At 58.2% G+C, this 21,488-nt stretch overlaps 1 protein-coding gene across 15 annotated transcripts in view; it reads left to right on the top strand.

Annotated features, from left to right (window-relative positions):
* The window catches only part of PCBP3 (poly(rC) binding protein 3), a 220,894-nt gene extending 201,088 nt beyond the window's left edge, over positions 1–19,806 (top strand). For 6 of the 15 annotated variants that reach the window (XM_043474618.1, XM_043474619.1, XM_043474620.1 and 3 more), the window contains 7 exons: positions 1,975–2,118; positions 4,829–4,870; positions 14,057–14,135; positions 14,561–14,620; positions 17,600–17,652; positions 18,609–18,778; positions 19,194–19,806. In XM_043474618.1, the coding sequence (XP_043330553.1) occupies positions 1,975–2,118; positions 4,829–4,870; positions 14,057–14,135; positions 14,561–14,620; positions 17,600–17,652; positions 18,609–18,778; positions 19,194–19,230 (585 nt within the window). In that variant the 3' untranslated portion in view covers positions 19,231–19,806. Of the gene's footprint in view, positions 1–1,974; positions 2,119–4,828; positions 4,871–14,056; positions 14,136–14,560; positions 14,621–17,599; positions 17,653–18,608; positions 18,779–19,193 lie in introns of those variants that run through there. The other 9 variants (XM_043474624.1, XM_043474611.1, XM_043474613.1 and 6 more) reach the window with 8 other exon arrangements.
* The last annotated feature ends 1,682 nt before the right edge of the window (positions 19,807–21,488 follow it).

Genomic DNA, 21,488 nt, shown 5'->3' on the forward strand with positions numbered 1-21,488 from the left:
GAGTGTGAACCTGGCCTGGTGTTAAATGAAGAGTATATGGAGTTTTGAGCTCTGGGGTGGACCTCCACCCAAGAAATCCCCACCGCAGGAGGGCAGGGCTGCTGGAGGTGCAGCAAGTTAGGTGGAGAACAGGAGTGTCAGGGCCCCCGGGGAAGTGTGCTTAGAAGGCCTCCCTCCACCAGAAGTCAGAGGGGATGGGAGCTAGACATCAGGGCTGGTGGAGTGTGGGTGCTGCTGGTGGTGGGGTCAGAGGGCACCATGGAGCAAGGGTGATGGCTAAGGCTGAGCAGCACAGAGTCCAGCCCCACCTCTGGGACAGAGTGGGGGCAGCAGTGGACTGAACCCTCCGCTCGCGCCACAGTGGGAATGGCCATTCAGTGTAGTCACGCTTCCCTCCTGGTGACCACGAGGCACCCTGGGACTGCAGGGAATCCCCTGCGAGGCGCCTGGTCACAACCAAGGGCGAGCCAGAGATGAAGAGACGGCGCCCTCCTTTACCCAAACACAGGTCCTTGAAGCAGCCTCTCTGCGTCACACAAGGTCACACAGCACAGCCAAGGTCACACAGCACAGCCAAGGTCACACAGCACAGCCAAGGTCACACAATGTGTCTAAAGTCACACAGCACAGCCAAGGTCATAAAATGTGTCTAAGGTCACACAGCACAGCCAAGGTCACACGGACATCCAAGGTCACACAATATGTTCAAGATCACACAACACAGCCAAGGTCACACAGTGTATTCAGGATCACGTAGTACATCCAAGGTCAGACAGCATAACCAGGGTCACAGAGCACAGTTAAGGTCACACAGCACAGCCAAGATCATACAGCTGTGTTCAAGGTCACATGGACTTCCAAGGTCACATGGTGTATTCAAGATCACACAGTGCATCCAAGGTCACACGCATTCACGGGTCACACAGCATAACAGAGTTCATACAGTGCATTCAAGGTCCCACAGCATAACCAAGGTTGCACATGTTCAAGGTCACAGTGTGTCCAAGGTCACGCAGCACAGCCAAGGTCACACCACTGTGTTCAAGGTCATACAGCACATTCAAGGTCATACTGTGTTCAAGGTTGCAGTAGCAGGCCAAGGTTACACGATGTATTCAAGGTCACATGGTGTGGCCTGGGCTGCAGAGTTGAAGCCACCAGTCAGTCTGTGGTCCCCACACCCCTGCATGTGCCTCTGGTGGGGGTGCTCTGAAGTCACACTGCCTGGCAGAGGCATGGGCAGGGCCTAGGAAGGCAGTGGCCTCAGGAGCTCCCTGCAGGGACAGGCTGCTCTGGTCCCCAGGCTCTGCCCCGGGCTGGTGGTGCAGCTGACTTGGGCTCCAACAACAGCCAGGCCCAGCCCCGTGGACTCTGTCCCCAGGGAAGATAGTTGCCCGGGCAGTGGCTGGCAGCGGGCATGATTGCTTCTGACCCAGGGGTTAGGCTGACATCGTCAGACCCTGGCATACCTCTGGTACCTGAGAATATCGTGTACCCCAAGACACGAATCCTAAACTTTTGGACACAGAATAGTGGAAGGAAATTGTAGCAGATCTCATCACAGCTGTGGATTCTTTCATTTGGGCTCTGAGGTGTATTAAATGATGACTCTTCTGTCAGTAGTGAAGTTGGATGTTTCTAACTTGGCTGAGATGAGGCCATCTGAACATCAGCCCAGGCCAAGCGGAGCTCCATCCTGGGCACACAGTCCCAGGGCTCTTCCCGAGGACTGAGGGCAGAGGCGTCCCCTCCAAGCTCGGCTCCAGGGGAGGGTGGCGTGCAGGCAGGGCTGTTCCTGCCCCCCCCCCCCGCTGCCTCCTGCTGGGGGCTGTGTCTAGGGTGGTGGCTCCTGGAGGACCTGGGGGCTGGGGGCGCTGGGCGGCACAGTGGGTGGGGCTCGGAAGGAGGCCTCACGACTGTTGGGCTGCGAGGCCACTCTAACACTCTGTCTCCCTCTCCTGTCCCTTTTCCTAGTCCCCACCGAAAGGTGCCACCATTCCCTACCGCCCAAAGCCCGCCTCCACCCCTGTCATTTTTGCAGGTGGTCAGGTAAGAGCCGACCCGCTCGCGGCCTCCACTGCCAACCTCAGCCTTTTACTGCAGCCCCCGCCGCTGCCCGTTAGTGCACTCAGGTTTTCTCCCCCTCACGTGCACGTCTCCCCCACCCGCGCGGAACGCAGAGCTCTCCCCCAACAGCCCGGCCGGGGCTGAGCGCGGGTCCCGCGCAAGGCTGCCAGGCCGCGTCCACACACAGAAGGGGCCCAGGAGGACCCTGGTCTGGGCCCAGGCCTGTGCAGTTGGGCAGCACCGCCCAGTCTAGTTCCCTGGTGCTTTTAGGAAGCTCAGAGGGAAGAAGGGCCGGGGGTATTGCCAGGGGTCTTAGGACTCAGAATTGAGATGACTACAACTGTAAAAACGCCCATTTCCCCTGAGACACGCATTCCCACACACATGTCCCTCCCAGTAGCACGTGAGGGACAAGAGGAGGATGAAGGAGGCCCAGCCGGGCCTCCCGGTTACTCGGATGGTCCGTGCCCTCCTCCTTCCCCACACTGGCCGCAGGCCCAGGAGGCTGGGCACAGCCTCACTGCACACCTGGGGTTTGGGCAAGAGCCCCTGACCCTTCTCTCCCATCAGGAGGGGGTCGTGGCGGTTTCTGTCTTCAGCCAGTGGTTGGCCTAGTGGGGCCGACAGGCGGGCCCTGCCGTGTCTCCTGCCTTTGGGCACCGGCCTCCACGGCCAGGTCACCGCAGCTTCAGTCAAGGACTTTGCACACGCAGGCCAGTAGTACCAGGGGGAGCTCTGCGTCCAGGCGGCGGTGCTGTGTGTTTGTTCAGGGAGAGTGAAGACGGAGGTCCTAGGTGCCCCAGGGCGGGGGAGGGGCTGAGAAGGAAAAGAGGCAAATGCAGGTTGCTCATGTCTTCCTGCGCTGCCCTGCTCTGCTCTGTAAGGGAGCCTCATCAGGTGGCCCCTTCCCGTCCCCAGCCTCCCACCCCTCCCCCCAGCCCTCCCCCGCCCCCGTCCCTCACCTCTCCCCTCTCCGCCACCCCTGTGCAGCAACAGCTGGGTCCCTGCTCCTGCAGCCGCCTTTGGGGTGCTTCCCCCGGGGAGGGAGGCAGCGGTTCCCACGGCCCGTGGCTCAGGGCGGCCACAGAGGGCCGGCCCTATTCAGAGCTCCTCTCCTCGCCCGCATCCAGGTCAGCGGGCAGGTTAGTTACCTGCCAGGCCTTTGCCCCAGCGTGCGTGCAGGCAAGCCTGTGACGATTCCCAGTGGTAAAGCATGGGCTTTACTCAGAAGGGAGGCACATTGACAAGAGCTGGAGTCCGGGCAGCCTCCTGGCTGTCGCCTACCCCCAGGCAGGGCAGCAAGGTCACCGCCCCTGCGGGAGAGCAGCGCCTTAACCCAGCCCCTGTGCCCGGGGGACAGCACGAGTGGCCAGTGACGACTGGCCTTGTTCATCAGCACCGCAGGCAGCTGGGAGGAGGAGCCCGTGCACCAGGCTCCGGCCCCCACACCCGAGTGCAGGGTACGCTGCACGCCCAGCCTCAGAGCCTCTCAGCCAGACCTTTCCGGGGAAGTACTGGCCGGGCCCCTGCTGCAGAAAGGCGGCTGCTGCCTCCCCAGCAGGTTCAGACCCTAGAGTCTGTCCAGACAGAACCTACTGCTTGGGCTCGTCTCCTCCTATGTTCTGAGAGGATGGTGGGTGGCTGTGCACTTGGAATAGCACTAGCAACCCTGACACCTGAGTGAGGAAAAGGTGTCAGAAACTGAGGGTGCCTGGGCTGGAGAACTGCAAGTCGGAGTGCCTGTCTTACCCAGGGGCACAGTGGCGCAGTGCACAGTGGCATCTATATGACGCCTGCAGATGGGCCTCGAGGTCCCGCGGGCCCGGGCACGCACAGGCTCCCCCGTGCTCGCCGCCTCTGGTCAGGCTGCTTTCCTTCACTGTGAGGAGCCAGGCCTCACCCGACAGGGCTCCGCACCCACCCCACCAGCGGGCGAGTGTGGCTCTGCAACACGCTCACACATCCCAAGTCCCGGTGAAAGCCTTTGTCTTCACTCTCCCTCAACTCTGTGTGGTTTGTTTGTTGATTGGCCACGAGTTTCTGAAAGAATCTTTGCTGACGGACTGGGGGTCAGGGGGCTGGGTGTGGGAGAGGCTGCGGGTCCCACACTCTTGCTGTGGCTGCTCCGTGTCACCGTCATGAAGGCGAGTGACACGATGAAGCCCAGCAAGACTCCCTAGGGGCCGTACCACCAAGTGTGTGCTGCCCCCAGCCCGCTGGGGCCGGCAGACCTGCAGCTCGCCAGATATGGGGCCGGCAGTTCAGCTCGCCAACCTGCGGCTGATTTGGGCGCATTTCTTAAGTGGACATTTGCAAAGTGGGGTTTGAGTCACCTTTTAAAGATTTCTGTTTCATTGTTTGGTTTTCTTGGGATAAGTTATTTCCTGAAAGTGTGTACTCTGATGGCTGATTAAACTCTCCAGTGTTAATAACCATCAGTCCCCAGCAGGGGTCGACTGGATGGCGCGTAGCTATTTCCTATTGAGAAACAACAGGGTTGGAGGTATTCCACCTGGTCCCTCCACCCTGCCCCCACCCTGCATGTCTGGTTCTAGGTCCCGCCACAGGGGACACGGGACCCCCGCCCCCAGTTTCCGGAGGGAGGGATCACCTCTCCTATGTGAAGGGGAAAGCCTTAACCAGAGCGCCGGGGCCCGCTGGCAGGGGAACCCGCCCCAGGAGGCCCTCATTCTGTGAGGGCATGCGGTGAGGGGACGTGTGGCCGCCGCTTCGCGAGCTGACGGTGTCTCTCTCTCTCCAGGCCTACACGATCCAGGGACAGTACGCCATCCCCCACCCAGATGTGAGTTTTCACTCTGCCCCTTCACCTCCTCTCGTCACCACTCCCTCCTCCCTGCATGCTGCTGTCAGTCGCTACTAATATTAATATTACACAATAATATTAATACGTTCTCCGTGTTCTTGACCTCTGTCGTATCCATATGGCCCTGAGTAACCTTTAACCTCTTAGCACTAATTCTCCCATCTGGAGGACTTGGCCTGGTGTCAAATTGTCCTGAGTGTGGCTGCCGTCCGGCTGTTCCTCCACACCCGCCCTGGTGGGCGGGGACAGCTCAGGCCCTGTGTGCACCTGTCCGGGCAGGTGACGTGCCATCAGCAGGTGGGCTGGGACACCTTGGACGGGCGTTGGAACCTTTGGTGAAGCTGTGCGCTCCCTTTCAGCCCCAGTTGGACCAAAGTCCCTGCGCCCACGAGAGCCTGGCCATCAGAAGCCCATCGAGCAGACAAGGCTCTGTTCTCGTGTTATGACACGTTCCACACCCAGGGCTGCTCCGGACTGTGTTCCAGTCTGAGTGTGGCGCTGCTGCTGGAGGGCTGGGCACCCTGAGAGCCACGCAGGGAGAACCTCGGGGCCACAGGGCTGCAGATGCGCTGGGCAGTGCAGTCGGCCCCGCTGGTCCCGGACCACGGCACACTGCGGGGAGGAGGGGAGGGAACGGGCTCGTGTGCCACTGCCTCAGCTGCAGCGAGCGAGATCCCACCTGAGATGTGTCCTCTGTGCTGGGAGGATGCGTCCACGTGCTGCTTTGTGAGAGCCAGGGGGTGCGGGTGGGGCTTTGTCCAGGCAAAGGGGCCGCAGGGGACTGTGGTGCCCTCCAGTCTTCTGTAGACCCTCGCTTTTTTGAATTGGCAGCTTCAGAGCCAGTTGCCTAAGATACAGAGCAGGGCAGGGAGGGTTTTAAGAATTAACTGACGCTAAGTACGTGTATGTGTGTGTGTTGAAAGCGCAGAGATTCAATTCACTATCATTGCAGGAAATTTCTATTGAGTAGAAAAGAAATAGTTTTATCCTTTAACATTCCTCATAAGCAACAAGTCAGATGGCTGATGGACGCAGGGCTGGGGGACCGCCCCCACGCCATGTGGGGCTGCCTGCCCTCCTCGTCCCACTGACCGTCGTTGGCTGTGACCCGGGGAAGGTGGGGTGCTAGAACCTGGGGTGGGGGAGGGTGCGTCTCCATGCAGAGTGAGCGCTCGTAGTGCTGGGGGTGGGTCTGTGAACCCCGATAGAGCACCCGCAGTGGTGGCAGAGGTTAGAGTGGAAGCCAGCTTCTGGGGTGGCACAGCCTTTGTTCCCCACCGCTGGCAGTCTCTTGCCTTCGGAATAGCGTCTGTACAAAAGCACATTCAGAGCTCAGCACACAGCAACCTGGGTCAGAGGGACCAGTTTACCCCAGTGCAGCTCGGACCCGGACCCGAGGCTCAGACGTGCAGCGCTGTGTGGGGCCTGTGCTCCCGACTGAGGCCTCACATGCAGGCCGCTGATACCCAGGGGCACAGGCGCCTAGCGAGTCCCAGGGACTTCGATTGGTTTGGTGGATTGGTTTTTGTATCAGTCGGTTATTTTGCTCTTTCATGTGATGTTCTCAGTATCTCTTAAAAATGGGTAGTTTCAGGTTTTGTTTTTTTTTTTTAATTTTTAAACTAATGTATAGCTGCTGTTACGTAGTTGCCTTGAGGGCTTCTGTGATGGCCCCCGCGTCCTCCAGACCTGCATGTGCCATGGAGCAGCTGTTGGGAAGAGAGCAAGACTCTGATAAAACGCTTCTCCTGCAGAGCAGAGAGTTGACAGCTCGAACCGTCACTGACAGAGTCTGTTCCAAACAAACGGTAACGAGTGATGATGGCCAGGAAGGCAGTTTCATCTGAGCTTAATACTCAGTAGGATTTTTTTTAAAGCTTTATTTCTTACAGCAGACTTCCCTGGTGGCTCAGACGGTAAAGCGTCTGCCTACAATTTGGGAGACCCAGGTTCAAACCCTGGGTCGGGAAGATCTCCTGGAGAAGGCACTGGCAACCCACTCCAGTATTCTTGCCTGGAAAATCCCATGGACGGGGGAGCCCTGTAGGCTATAGTCCATGGGGCTGCAAAGAGTCAGACACGACTGAGCGACTTCACTTTCACTTTCCTTAGAGCGCAAATATGATAATTTTAGAAAGTACTCATTTATTTTACAAGATAACTGAATACACCATTTAAACATTTCAACCCCAGTGACTGACACAGTCATATTCCTGAATCAGGCGTAGACCACGAGGAAATACGTTTCCTGCAGTGTTTCTTCGTGTAGAATTAAAGCATGTGCAGTTTTTCCTGCTTTCTGGTTTACCCTACTTGAGAATGAGGGCCCCACCCTCACCAGTCTTCCTCCAGGTCCTCACCAGGCTCAGGCCTTGTTTCACCAGAATCCTCCTGGGACTAATAGCTCTCAGGCATTCAGAGAGGCCAGGAACGGCTGGGTGGCTGGCCTGGGTCATGGCCGGTGGTCTCGGTCACAGCCGGTGGCCATAGATTACGGCTAGCAGTGGAAATGCTCCAGGACAGCTGCCCACTCCCCAACGTGTCCTGCTCGAGGGGTCAGACGTGGTTTCAGACGCAAGGGAGGACGACGGCAGCCACAACTCAGGATGCGGGAGGAGATGCAGAGCATCATCACCGCTGTCTCCTACCTCCACTCTTCCTGTCCCTGTGCTGATTATACCAGGAAGGAACTGTTTTCTTCTGGGAGAAGTGAGTCACCCTCAAGCACCCCACACATGAGGATCTTATATCTAGTCTTCAGAGTTCCCAAGTCACTCCCTTGCTCAGCATCCCCTCCTTAAAGGGGCCTGGAAGCAAGCAGGATTGAGATCAGAAGTTGGGCTGGACCGACGGGAGCCTGGGTGGACACCGTCCCCCGGGGTTCACAGGGAGGACATGGAGCTTCATGGAGAGAGCTCCAGAGCTGGGATCCAAGAGCAGCAGAGCTGTGGGTCCCCATGATGCTGGGTCTCAGCAGACATATTGAGTACCTGGGGGTAGGTGGGTGCTGTGGGTCCCCACAATGCTGGGTCTCAGCAGAGGCATTGAGTACCCGGGGGAAGGTGGGCGCTTCTTTGGCCAGGTCATTGCTTAGCGAGTAAGCAGTGGGGAAATTGGAAACCCCTGTGTTATAGTGAGTGGAGGAAACCAGTGGATCCTGTGCAGACGGTGGTCCCTGGGACCCCCTCCTCACAGTGGACACAGCTAGGACAGAGCACCTTCCCTGCCTGCCTCCTCGGTGTCCCCACCGTCTCCCAGGGAGAGCCCTGCTGAGAGGGACCTGCATGGCTGCCCTGCTGATGCCCACACCTCTGGCTCCTTTTGGTGGTGGGGAGGCCTGCTGCAGAGCAGCTAAGAGGGCAGGTTAACTCCCCTCCCCACCCCTCCTCCAGGCCACACACCCTCTCTGGCCAAGCTGAGCTTCTTTTCAGTGGCAGGGCTCTCAGCCCACCCCTCCCAGAATCGGAACCTGGATTTTCACAAGACCCTGGATGACTTGTGTGCACGAAGGACTGAGAAGGAAGAACCCAGATCCAGTCAGAGCCCCAGGAAGAGAGGATAGGCGGGAGGGAGGGAAGACTCTATGATTGCAGAGAATTTCTCAGAATCAGTAACAACAGTCCTCACATTCAGCAATCATAACAAATCTCAAGCAAGATCAATCCAAATGCTTCTTAGGCATGTCCAAACAAAGCCACATGACACCAGAGACCAAAGCACATCTTCTGAAGATGGAGGGAGAAAGAATATCACAAAGGAGCAATGCAGGGGTCACAAGGTGGTGATGAAATAAAAGAAAACAACTATCAGAGGATCACCGAGGTACAGGTGTTTTTCAGACGAACAGCCGTGACCTTCTAAAGGACGCCCTTCAGGAAAAGCAAAATGACCGCAGAAAGAAGGCTATGAACACGAGAAAGAATGGTGAGCGAAGAAATCTACCATCTCTTTCCTTTTAAAAGAAGCACAAATCAGAAAGAAAACATTGATATTTTTGTCTACTAAAACGTAAACATCTGGATCAATGAAAACACACTTTGTAAAATCAAAATCAGTGCTAATTGCTGAGATTAACATACAGAACTAAATGGACCCCAAGAGCACAGTTAAGATTTAGGATGTGGCCAAGAGGATGAAAACATCCTAGGGCCACTGTAGCATTCAGGAGGAGGCAAAGACGCTGAATTAGATGTTAGACGCAGATGTACGTGTTACAGTTTCAGAGTGGTGTCTAACAGAAAAGTGTTCACTTTTGTAACTTCATTAAAGGTGTGGGGTGGGGGAGACATGGGTGACCCGAAAATATCATTAATCAACACAGCAGAAAGGGAAAGAGAAAAGAAACCCTGGACGATCAGGGCAATTAAAATAAGACAACAGAAATTACTATACGTCTATGGTGACCAAAGTAAGAGAAACTTTCCAGTTAAAAAACAAGGTCTGTCAGATGTTTTAAAAATAAATAAATAAGCAAACAAAAACAAAAAAGTTTTCAGTTTTATTTCAAAGGGCACATCTAAAGAAGAAGGACCTAGACAAATTTTAAAAAAAGATAGGAAAAATATAGGAAAATACTAACCCAAAGAAGCAATATACTATTATTATTATCAGTGGGGAGAAAAACAAGACTTTAAGGCAAATCACTTACTCATTACATATTGATAAATTGTTCAGTTCACTCAAAGAAAGCAATTTAAATTTGTATGCACCTAAAACACAGCTTCAAACATATATGAAGGAAAAGAGTTAACAAACCATTAGGGGAATCTGACAGACATTGCAGCAAGGAGCCTGAACGTGAAGGCCAGATAGACCAGAAGGAAGAGATTCTGACGGTCCCACCTGAGCCGGGTTAACCAGCATGCTCGGAGCACTCCCCAGCACAGCTGCCGGACCCATGAGAATGCTTACAAAGCTCCACGACACACAGAACACAGACTCACCGTCTCTCAAAAGCTGGAATCAGAGAGACAGTTCTCTCCCACAAAACAGTAAGTTAAAATCAATAGTTAAAAGGAGATTTAAAAAAAAAAATCTCGTCCTTATTGAAACTTAAAGCCGACCAGAAGAGCACAGTGAAAGGAAAGACACACGACCCTTCTGGTCGGGACATCAGGGGTCCTCCCAGGTTGACATGCGGATACTGCAGAAGTGACACGAAGTCCCTCCTGCTGTTTTATGTGAAAGAGCAAAGGCCCGAGCCAGCAAGCTGGTCACACCAAGAACATCTGATAGGAAACAAAACAAACACTCCGCCTGTACCGAGAACTTCAATGAGAGAGAAAGCTGTAGCACTTTTAGAAGAAAAGATAGAATATCTTTCAGTTCACAGAAGCGCAGGCTATTAAGGAAAACAACGATGAATCTGACCACATTAGAATTTTTAAATTCTCTCAAGGCTCCATAAGGAGATTGGGGGAAAGATCTTTCTAGTACATGAAGCTGAACTAGAATGAGAACCTGAAATACGTAAGTTTACATGAATCAGCAGAAAACAGCCCGGTAGAAAGATGGGCAAAGGACACCAGTGAGCCCTTCACAGGAGAGGAGACTCACAGCCGGAACCACGCAGCGGGTCCCCTGATGAGCGTGCAGCTGTGTGCTCGTGAGTTCCCTCCTGAGCACTTGTCTGTAATTCATACCCTGACACGGTTCAGTGGGAAGGGCGGGTCATGGAGAAACGTCTGTGATGTGGCACCACCTCCCCTCCTTCCTCTCCTCAAATCCTGGCCACATTTGTGGTAGAAATACCTCAAAAAGTGGGAAGTCCCCTCAGCACCCAGTGCTGCTTCTTCCTTCACAAAAGGAAGAAATGGAGCCCAGGAGGCCCGGTTAAGGACGAAACCAAGACAGGACATGTCAGCTGACATCCAGAGGTCCCCCACTAGGGGGGAGGGCTTCCCCGGGCACCCCCATCCGGCCAGTCCTTCCCCAGGTGTCCCCTTACATCCGTGGGTGCCGGTGGGGGTTACGTGTGCTGGGGCCACGTTTCATAAAAGGCAGCAGGTACGTGCCGGAGGACAGGTCAGGGTCGGAGCAGCTGAACTTCTGAGGGTCAGACTTCCCAGGTGTGAGCAGAGCCCTCCTCCTGGGTCCTCCAGCTGTGCCTGTAACACGCATGGTGGCGGGCTCATCCGTCTAACTGGGAGACAGAGGATCATCCCCGGGTGTGGGGCCCACGGGCAGCCCAGTGGGGAGCCTTGTGAGTGCGATGTTCCTTCACCCAACTCATGCAGCAGTGCTTCTGCAGCCTGCCTGCCACCCGCGTGGGGCCCGTCTACCAGCTTTGCCTGTGTCCGCAGCGCTGGTCAGAGCTGGAGCCGACTTGGGTCAGTTCTCCTGCCCCCAGAGCCCCGATCTGCCCCGCCGTCCTGTCCAATACACAGCTGTGCACTCCCAGGGACTCGGGGACAGAGGGAGAGGGCCCTGCCCTTGTGGTGACCGCACAAGCCTGGCCGCCAGATGCACAGACACCGGCTGGGATGGAGCCGTGGACCCGGAGCCGGGAGCAGCCCAGCCGAGGCCCTGAGGCCCTGCACACAGCGCAGGCCCACTCCCGGGGCTCCCCACTGGCCTCCGGACCCCAGGTGAAGGGGCTAGAGCCCCCAGGGGAAGGGCTGGTCCCGGCCAGGCCACTGTCCATGCCCCAGTGCGGTGTTTGCAAGAAACCCCAGTGAAGTGAGCACAGGTGGCCTGCCTGCACTACTGGGGCTGTGGACGGCCACCTGGATGTTTGTTGTCTCTGGACATGGGTTTCCTCCTCCATCCTGGGAGCTCTGTCCCCGCCTTTGGCCCCCTTCTAGCCCTCTGTGTAGGTGGACTCGGGGCACAGCACCTGCCCAGCGTCCTAGTGACCCAGGGTGACTTGCTGTGCTCTGGGGTGGGGTGGTTTGCAGGACAGAGTCGGTGCTCCCACCACTGTCGTCCTCATGCCCCCGGCGCCCGTGGGTCCTTGCTGTCTTTCTCTCGACACGTCTCTGGAAGGAGGAGCTGAGCAGTGGGGTCCCCGGCCCGTCAGCCTCTTGCACAGGGTTGTCTTGCCTGTGGCACAGCAGTTGCCGGTCACCGCTCATCTCTCATCCCCAGGGCGTGGGCTGGTGTCCCCATGGCAGCGATTCCTGGGTGTGCTCTCCTGATGCCTCTCAGGCTGCTTCCGTGCATGTCTGCTCAGGTCACCCTGAGCCCCGTGGTGTCGAGTTACTGGGCTGACATGCCAGGCAGCAGTGTGCTGTAAGCCCCAGCCCCACCTCAGAGGGGACTCTCAGAGCAGACTCTGACCCCGGGTCACCCTGTCCCCTCCTCGGAACCGCCAGACATGATGGCTGAGTGGGATGTGGCCAGTTCTCCCCGTGCCCCATCTCATCAGGGACTCTCAGAGCATGCCTGGCCCTCAGGGGGCCAGCAGCAAACCCACTCCTCTGTCACCCAGGGGCTCACCCTTAAAGGCCGGGATGTCAGAAATCCCAGTGTTTGTCCTTCTCTTCCCCCCACAGACTCTGCAGGATGGGACCAATGGGATGACTAGTCAGATCCACGTCTCACCTGGGGATGCCCACAACTCTCCTTGGGTGCCCCCACCTTCCAGCCACGGGGCTCGGTGGAGGCCTCAGTACCCTGGAGACACTCAGGCTAGATCATGGCATCCAGTCCCATCACTTCATGGCAAATAGATGGGGAAACAGTGGCTGACTTTATTTTTCTGGGCTCCAAAAATCACTGCGGATGGTGATTGCAGCCATGAAATTAAAAAACGTTTACTCCTTGGAAGAAAAGTTATGACCAACATAGACAGCATATTTAAAAGCAGAGATATTACTCTGTCAACAAAGGTCCGTCTAGTCAAGGCTATGGTTTTTCCAGTAGTCATGTATGGATGTGAGAGTTGGACTATAAAGAAAGCTGAGCACCAAAGAACTGATGCTTTTGAACTGTGGTGTTGGAGGGTACTTGAGAGTCCCTTGGACTGCAAGGAGATCCAACCAGTCCATCCTAAAGGATATCAGTCCTGGGTGTTCATTGGAAGGACTGATGCTGAAGCTGAAACTCCAATACTTTGGCCACCTCATGCAAAGGGTTGACTCATTTGAAAAGACTCCGATGCTGGGAAAGATTGAGGGCAGGAGAAGGGGACGACAGAGGACGAGATGGTTGGATGGCATCACCGACTCAATGGACATGGGTTTGGGTGGACTCCAGGAGTTGGTGATGGACAGGCAGGCCTGGTGTGCTGCGGTTCATGGGGTCGCAAAGAGTTGGACATGACTGAGCGACTGAACTGAACTGAGGCCTCCTTTGTGAAGGTCGGGTATTGCGAGCCTGTCCTGGAATGATCTGGCCCTCCATCCACTGGGCTGGAGAGGTGGGCCAGTGGGTGAACCAGGGCTAAGGACACATCCAGAAGTCTCCAAGGCCAGGGGTGGGGTTTAGACAGCCCTTCTTAGGTGGCCAGGGCTCAGCATGGTTACCTCCATTCTCTGTTGTTCTTAGTGCTTATTTAAGAAGTGAGGCTCAGATAAAATAACTAAAGAAACTGCGTTTCAAAGCCTCCCACAAAAGTCTAGGGTTGGGGAGACAAAGGTCAGGTCACAAGGGACGGGGGAAGGGTGCATCTTTGGCTGGCCCCACGGGAGCCCAGCACCCTCCTGGCGGCTCTGCAGCACCCTTGGCTCCATAGCACCTTTGGGTGGAGCCTTCCAGCCCTCTGCCTGTGATCCCGGAGGCCCAGGAGGCAGGCTGTGGGCTGTGGGCCTGCAGGGCCCCCCACTGAGTCACCTCACTGTGTAGAGTGAGGACCAGGCTGCTATCTGGACCAGGAGTGCAGAAGGGAGGGAGCGTGGGTCTCCCGCCCACACGCCTGAGTCCCGTGAGTGAAGTGTGACGTTGAGGCTTCTAGGGGCCCTGCGGGTCCTGCTCTGTAGCTCTAGACCTCCCCGGTGAGCCCGGGCGCCCGCCTGACCGGGGCTGAGGGGGGGAAGGACTCAGTGCCTGCCGACCGACCGTGGCCCATTGGTTATTCCAGGCCAAGTCCTTGCGTGCTGCTGCGTCCGCCATGTGTCGCATGGCCCCCTTTCTATCTGTGCAGACTTCTGTTACGCGTTTTTAATTTGGTGTGACTTGTACTCGATAACAATAACCTTCTTAGCTCTCGTGTCCCTCCTACCCCAGCAGTTGACCAAGCTCCACCAGCTGGCCATGCAGCAAACCCCCTTTCCTCCCCTCGGACAGACCAACCCCGCTTTCCCCGGTACGTACCCAGCCGCCCTTTCTGACCTCTCTTCTCACCCGGGGCCTTTCTCTCTCCGAGCGTCTGTGTTCAGGGCAGTGAGCGGAGCAGGTAGGGCCGTCTGAGTGCTGGGCACAGCGCTGGGCACGCTGCCACGGGCGGGCAGGGGTCTGTCTGATGTCTCTGTGCGGGTCAGTCACCCCACAGCTGGCCTTCCTGAAGGAGACGCCTCCCCCTCGAGGGTTTGTCCTGCTCTGCTGCCCACTGGCCGTAGGGGAGGTCCTCCTGCAGGAGGCCATACACCCACCCGCAGGGCGGTCTGCCCGGACGGCGCCCCCGTAGCGCAGGGCGGCGCACCAGTCAGACTTTGAGCTTCCCTAGTTGAAGTGACCTTGCTTCTCTCCTTGAGGGCAAAACATTAAATCTGTTTCTTCTTTGCTCTCCAGGAGAAAAGCTGCCTTTACACTCCTCCGAAGAAGCTCAAAATCTGATGGGCCAGTCGTCAGGTAAAATAAAGCCACGCTAAATGGAGAGCCAGCAAGCCAGGAAGGGACCTGGCGGGTGGAAGGGACCAGAGGGCCACTCGCTGAGCGCCTCTGGGGAGGGCTGCCGCCGTCCGGGGCCGGCCCGAGCGGCCACTCCAGGTCTGCCCACGCAGCTCCCGGTTGCCACCTGTGGCTCTGCAATCACGGTGATGGGTCAAGTCTCTGCCAATGTTCGGGGCACAGCTGCCTCGTCAGGTGGAAGGTCATTTATCCTCCCAGGGGCACAGCATGGGGGGCTGGAGGGAAGGGCCGACCAGGCTGTGAGTTTTCGTAGGAGAGAAGACCACTGTGTGGTGGATCTGCACTAAATTCCCCCTGACGTGGCAGGGTGGGCGTGGATCCCCAGATCCCGTCACCCAGGCTTGGAGCAGGGGGCGTGGCTCCTGACAGGCTGTTTGGGAGCAAAGCCACTGGAAGCATGTGCCCTGGACTTGGCAAGGGCCCTGTGACAGAGGCGCCCGCCACGCTCTGACCCACTCCCCATGCAGGCCTGGATCAGAGCAGAAGAGCGAGGGTCCGGCTTACAGGGAAGCCGGGGAGGGGCTCAGCCGCCACCCCCCACTGCTGTTCTGGACCTCAGGGCAACTGCCTGTTGTCTGTCCCTCAGGACCACAGGGGCCCGGCTGAGACCACGGGGCTCAGGGATTGTCTCTCAGGCTGAAAGCCCAGCTCTGATGCTCCGTGTGCTTGCTGTGGGTTTCTTCTCGGTGCGGCTTTTAATTAAGCTAATGGAGATTTTAGTGAGTGGAAATTAGAGGAAAACAGAATAATTTTGATTATGGAATTGGATACCAACCTCTGCACAGTTCCATATCTGGGTGATAACACGTGTCCAGGGCCTCTGTGCAGCCCTCTGCCGTTAATAGTGAGATTTCAGTAACCACCCAGCCCTGGTTTCCGGGAGACTGTCTGGCGGCCCCCAGGGCCTGGCCTTGCCAGGAAGAACGCTCCCTCACCACACCCCAACCCCACCACAGCCCTCCCAGCATGACCTCAGAGACAGGGGACTTGTGTTAACACATCCCTGTGACGACCTCCCTCTTCAGGGCCCCTGGGACCCTTGGAACTCAGGTGCACATACATCCCCATGCACACGCACACACCGCCCACGTGCATGGACACACACACGTGCCCCTTGTACATATGCATACACGCCCCACAATGCACATGCACACACACACACATGCACACGGGCACACACACTCCCCATGAATATGCACACACACACATACATCTATGCACATGGGCACACATATGCCCCCATGTACATGTGCACCAATGCCCCCATGCACATGCACACATATGCCCTCCCATGCACACATACACCCCCCATGCACACACACCCCCATGCACACACACCCCCCATGCACACACACCCCCATGCACACACACCCCCATGTACACACACACACACCCCATGCACACAGGCACTCACACCACCCCCGTGCACATGCACACACACGTGCCATGGCAGCGGGTCAGGAAGCTGGATGGGTTGTCCTCACTCTGAGGCCGCGTCACACGTTCCCCGGCATCTGGGACTTGTGCAGGAGAGGCAGTGCTTGCGACTCCTGAGAGGACGCTCACCCTGGGATGGCTTTAGCACTTTTTCAACAAAGTCCCCTCATTTGGAAAACACAAACCAGGAGTCCTTGCATGGTACTCAGGACCAAGGAAGTCTCTGAGGTGACGTTTTAAATGTCACTGTTGACTGAATGTGCGTACAGATGGACGAGGGGCTGGTAATTGTATTGAAAATACCTTTACAAAAAGAGAGAAAGAGCAGGAGCTCCAGGTTAGCTGCGTAAGAGAAACTGACGGGCGGCTCGGGGTGCGTTGGTTTGTTTGGCACAGCTGAGCCCGTTGCTCCACGGGCCCCGGAACAGCCTGCGCCTCGCCAGGCCCCCGTGCTCGAGACACCGGTGGCCCCCGCGCATCTTGTTCCAGGGACGTGGTTGCAGTGGAGGAGGACTTGCGGGCAGGGACCGGGCAGTCCCCTTTGTCAGGACCCCCTGGGCATGTGGGGATCAGGCTGAGGGGCAGGGACCATCGAGGGAGGAGCAGGGGGTGGGCAAAGGGCTCAGGTTGCAGAATGTTCCAGAGAGCGGCGCCTGTGATGCCTGGCTGCAGGGGTGAGAGGGGTGGGGCCGAGGCAGGACGGCAGGGTCGCAGCCACAGGCTTGAGCTTGAGCTGCCTCCTGACAGGGTGGAAGCGCCTGGCATGAAGGAGCACTCTGCCCGGTGATTGCCTCCCTCCCCTTGGGGCCCCTCAAGGCCCCCCGTTTTGTGGTCACTGTTTCTGAAGCAAGTGTGGGACTTGTCCTTGATCCTGAGAGGCTGGCTCTGACTTAGTGGGTCCTGAGCTGGGATTTGTAGAGTTGGAAGCTGCGATGTGTGAGGAACTGGGCCTGGGTGCTCACCTTCGGCCCACACACCCTGCGGAAAGGCACGTCTTCCCTGGCCCGGCTCTCAGTCCAGCCTCCCTGCCCCAACACTGGAAGTGCTGTGGGGGGCCGGAGCCACGGGGCCTGCAAGGGAAGTGGGGGGTGCCTGGGGCAGCAGAGGCGGCTGTGCTGGCGAGTCTGGGGCACCCAGGGCTGGTGTGACCACCCAGGCATAGCCACCAGGGTGTCTGAGCGACGTCTCAGGGGACTGTGCCACATGGCAGACAAGTGATGCAAGTTGCACCCAGAAGGAAAAGGGGAACCACCCCCTGCCAGGTTCCTTCTCCCTGTTTGAGAGATGCTGGGTCAGGAGAGGGGTGGCAGTTGGGACCCAGAGCTCACAGGCCCCAGCCCCCAGCTGCGCAGACCCTGCCCTGGGCATTCCCCAGCCCTGCCTGCCTGTGGCCAAGTGGGGAGTGGGGTCAGGTGCCCGCGTGGTGGGAACAGCCTTCCCCCAGCCTTCCCCCGTCTAACCCTGTCCTCTCGCTGTGCCCAGGTCTGGACGCCAGCCCCCCGGCCAGCACTCACGAGCTCACCATTCCCAATGATGTGAGTACGTCCAGCCTCACCCACCTGTGCCCATGTGCATCCCCCCATTAAGCAGCTGAATGCCCTTGGGGGTGGGTGACGTCACCCCCAAGTTACCAGACAGGGAGGAGCCATGGGGGCTTCAGGGTGAACTCAAGAATGAAGATGCCAGAGCTGCCTGGGGATCCTGGCTGCCCAGTGAAGGCCCTGCCCTGGTTCAGGATCACCCTGGGGACAGGTGGTCCAGGAGCACCCCGAAGGCCCTTAGAGGGCCTCCCACACTCCCCCCCACACACTCCCCTGACATGCTTCCCTCACAGGGCCTCACACACTCCCTTCACACACGCCCCCATACACTCTCCCCATGCCCTCCACCACACAACCCCTGATATAATCCCTCACAGGGTCTCCCATACACTCCTCCCACGCCCTCTATCCACACTTCCCCCACATGCTCCCCTCACACCCTCCCTTACACACTCCCTCACATGCTCCGTTACACCCTCCTTCACACATTCAGTTATCTCCCAACCATCCTCTGGAGCCTCAAGTCATCCTAAGAATGCCGACTCCAGTCTCCAAACCAAGACACCAGGGTGGGTGTGGATCTGGTGTCCTTGGAGGGACAGCAGCCTGGGGGGGCATGGTGATGGCTGGGGACGTGCCTCTCCAGCTCCTGTGTCCACTCAAACATCTCTCCAGCCCGAGAGTGCAGCCTAGAGGGGCCAGCGTGGCCTCAGGCCCCCAGAGGACCCTGAGCCGGGTGAGGGGTCTCCATAACTGCAGGCTCTTCATTTGACGGGACTTCCTACAGTCGAGGCCTCGAGGCTCCCACCCTCCAGCAGGATTGGAGGCGTGCCTCTTGGGGCAACCAGGGGAGGGACCAAGGCAGCAGGACCCCCAGCTCCCCTTGCGTCTCAGCTACACTCAGGCCGCAGTGGATTGTCTCCAAGATGCTCCTGCGTCCTTTCTTCCAGCTAATAGGCTGCATAATTGGACGCCAAGGGACCAAAATCAATGAAATTCGACAGATGTCTGGAGCGCAGATCAAAATCGCCAATGCCACGGAGGGGTCATCAGAGCGCCAGATCACCATCACGGGGACTCCAGCCAACATCAGCCTTGCCCAGTACCTCATCAACGCCAGGTGAGGGCCTGGGTGGGGCCTGGACTGACCTGACTCCCGGGGTTCTCTTCTAGGGGTGCTTGGGGAGTCTCCAGGTGACACAGGTCCACACGCACTCCTCTGTCCTCTCACACTAGACTTCCACCCTCCAGCCATGCCCACGTGGCCCCACACAAGTCGCTGGGCGTTGACACCCCGCATGGCACGCTGTGGGGAGCCCCACGTCCACACCTCCCTGGCAGGACGACTCCTGCAGCCCTCCCCGCAATGGCAGCAGAAAACGGCCGTGGCGGCCTGGTCCTGTCACATCCCCCTCACCCCAACCCCGTGCGGTGACTGGCATGCAGGCCCCAGGCTGGGAAGGAGGGGTCAGGACTCAGGACACCTCGCCCGTGAGAACACGGTGACCCGTGACCTGTGCCCTTGTCTCTTCCAGGCTGACGTCCGAGGTCACCGGGATGGGCGCTCTCTAACCCCACCGCGCCCCCACGCTCACCACCTGTGCAGACTGCCCCCCGCCCCCCGCAGATGTAGAGGTTTCTTTACCAACAGAAGCTATCTGTGCCTGCCCTAGACCTGTGCCCACAACGCTCCAAGTGTGTCGGGGGCCCCCGGCTCCACCCTGACACTGCTCCAAGTTCATTTACGCCTGCTCCTCACGCGTTGGCATGCCATGTCCATTATTTTAAAGGCTTTGTGGCCACTCCCATCCATGACGCTCTAGAAACGTCGTTCTGTAGTGTCCGTGTAACCTTTTTAAGACTTGGTTTGACGTGTGGACGTTGTCTCCGAGGCCCCAGAGCTGTGGCCGCGGGAAGCCGCGCCCCCCGGTCCCCTCGGCCTTGTCTCACATGGTCGCACGGGTCAGCACCGGGTGGGGTGCACATCTCCCTGTGTCTGAGAAGTGGAGGGCTCAGGGCTGTGACAGGGGAGGATGGAGCGGGCTGCTGGGCCCTGGGCATCTGTCTTTGGGGCTGACGGTGTGGACCAGCTGGGGAGGCACCTCTGCACTGGGTCCCAGTTCAATAAATGATGCGCGCTGCCCCTCATCTTGGACTCCTCTCTGTGACCCCCCCCCCGCCCCTCCCCCGCCTCCCACCACGCTCAGACCCCACACATACCGAGGAGCGGCTCCACCTTCTCAGACAAAGTGAGGTTCCACCTGCTCCCACCTTCAGGGTTCGGCTTGTATGAGTCTTGCTTGTCTTACTTCTGCCAAGCTGCTTGGATGGCAGAGATGTAACCCCAAGTCCAGCATCTGCAAGTGAGGCCACCCCCTCCTCCCCTGGTCACACTGTGCGCTCAGTGGCCCTGAGCTTCCCAGTGGGAGCCCATTCCTCTCCACTGCCCCCCCAGCTTAGCCCACCTGTGCTCACCCGCAGAGCCCACCGCACACCTCCCTGCTGAAGCCCGGGGGACCCAGGCCAGGGGCAGAGGGCTGCCTTGTTGTGTGACCCTGGGCCGCACAGGCACCGCCTCCTCGGGCCAGATCTGAGCTCACGGGCACTGTGGCAGGTGGGGGTCTGGAGGTGAGGCGAGGCCAAGCCCCTGCTGTGGGCACCACCCCCCTGCATGACCGAAGGTCCAAGCAGCCCAGGGGGCTCTTCCTTGGTGCCCACCCCTCAGTAGCAGCCCCTCTATGACTGCCCCATGAGAAGGCTGCCCTGCTCCTCAGACTCTGGCCAGGCCTTCCGTGCTCAGGCCATACAGGCACCCTGCCCCACCCTCCCTGGAGTTCGCTGGTGGAGGCTGGCTGCACAGCATAGAGACCCCCGGCTATACTGCAAGCCCAGCCGTCTAGGGCTGCAGCTCACTCACCCACTGGACACGTTGGCCAGGTGCAGGCCACAGTTCGGGGCCTGGAGGCGGCAGGGATGAGGTGGGCACCAGCCTTCCTCTGGGGACCTCAGTCAGCGGTGGGTGGCCAGCGGACAGGGTGAGGAGTGCCTTAGAGAGCCAGAGCCAACTGTGGGGGGGCAGGGGGATGTAGGAAGTGCTGTGTCAACGCTGGGGCTCGAGAAGCTGCAGGCCGAGGGGGAGCTGAGGCGTGGCCCCCACAGGGCACTCGTCTGGAGGAGAACAGCAAGTTGAGGGGCGGCCAGGGCAGCAGGAGCTGGTTCAGGGGGGCAGGGGGCACAGGAAAGATGGGGTGGGGCTGGGCCAGGGCACTGGCTCTGGAGGAGGAACACACAGTCTTCCCCTCGGATCTCAAGTGTGCTGTGGGAAAAAGAGGGTCTGGGCTGCTTGCACGGAGGCCCTCGCTCTGAGGCAACAGCAGTTTGCCCTCCACATGGGGAGACTGCAGCTGAGGGTGGGGGAGACGGGAGCTTGGTTGGGGACATGCCGGGGTTGAGATACGCCAGCCCCACCGTCCAGGCAGGAGAGGCGTGGAAGCAGCAGGCCAGGTGCCATGGGAGGAGCCCTGAGGGGCATCACACAGGACACCCCTGGGCATCAGGAAGAGGGGTCTCACTAGTGCCACCCGGCCTGGGACCCAGTGTGAGGCCCAGATGAGATGCCGGTGTACCCTCACAAATACAACTGCTGTGGATGTTCCGGTACAAGTCTTTGTCGGAGGTAAATACCTGGGAGTGAAGTGACCAGGGTGTATGCTGTGTGTGTCTAAGGAACTGTTGCGCTGTTGTCTGAAGTGGTTGTACCGATGTTTGTTCTCTCCACGTTGCATGAAACCTCCAGTTGCTCCACGTCCTCAGCAGTGTGAGGCGTGCTC

The sequence above is a fragment of the Cervus canadensis genome, chromosome 7 (assembly GCF_019320065.1).
Source record: "Cervus canadensis isolate Bull #8, Minnesota chromosome 7, ASM1932006v1, whole genome shotgun sequence".
Taxonomy (NCBI): Eukaryota; Metazoa; Chordata; class Mammalia; order Artiodactyla; family Cervidae; genus Cervus; species Cervus canadensis.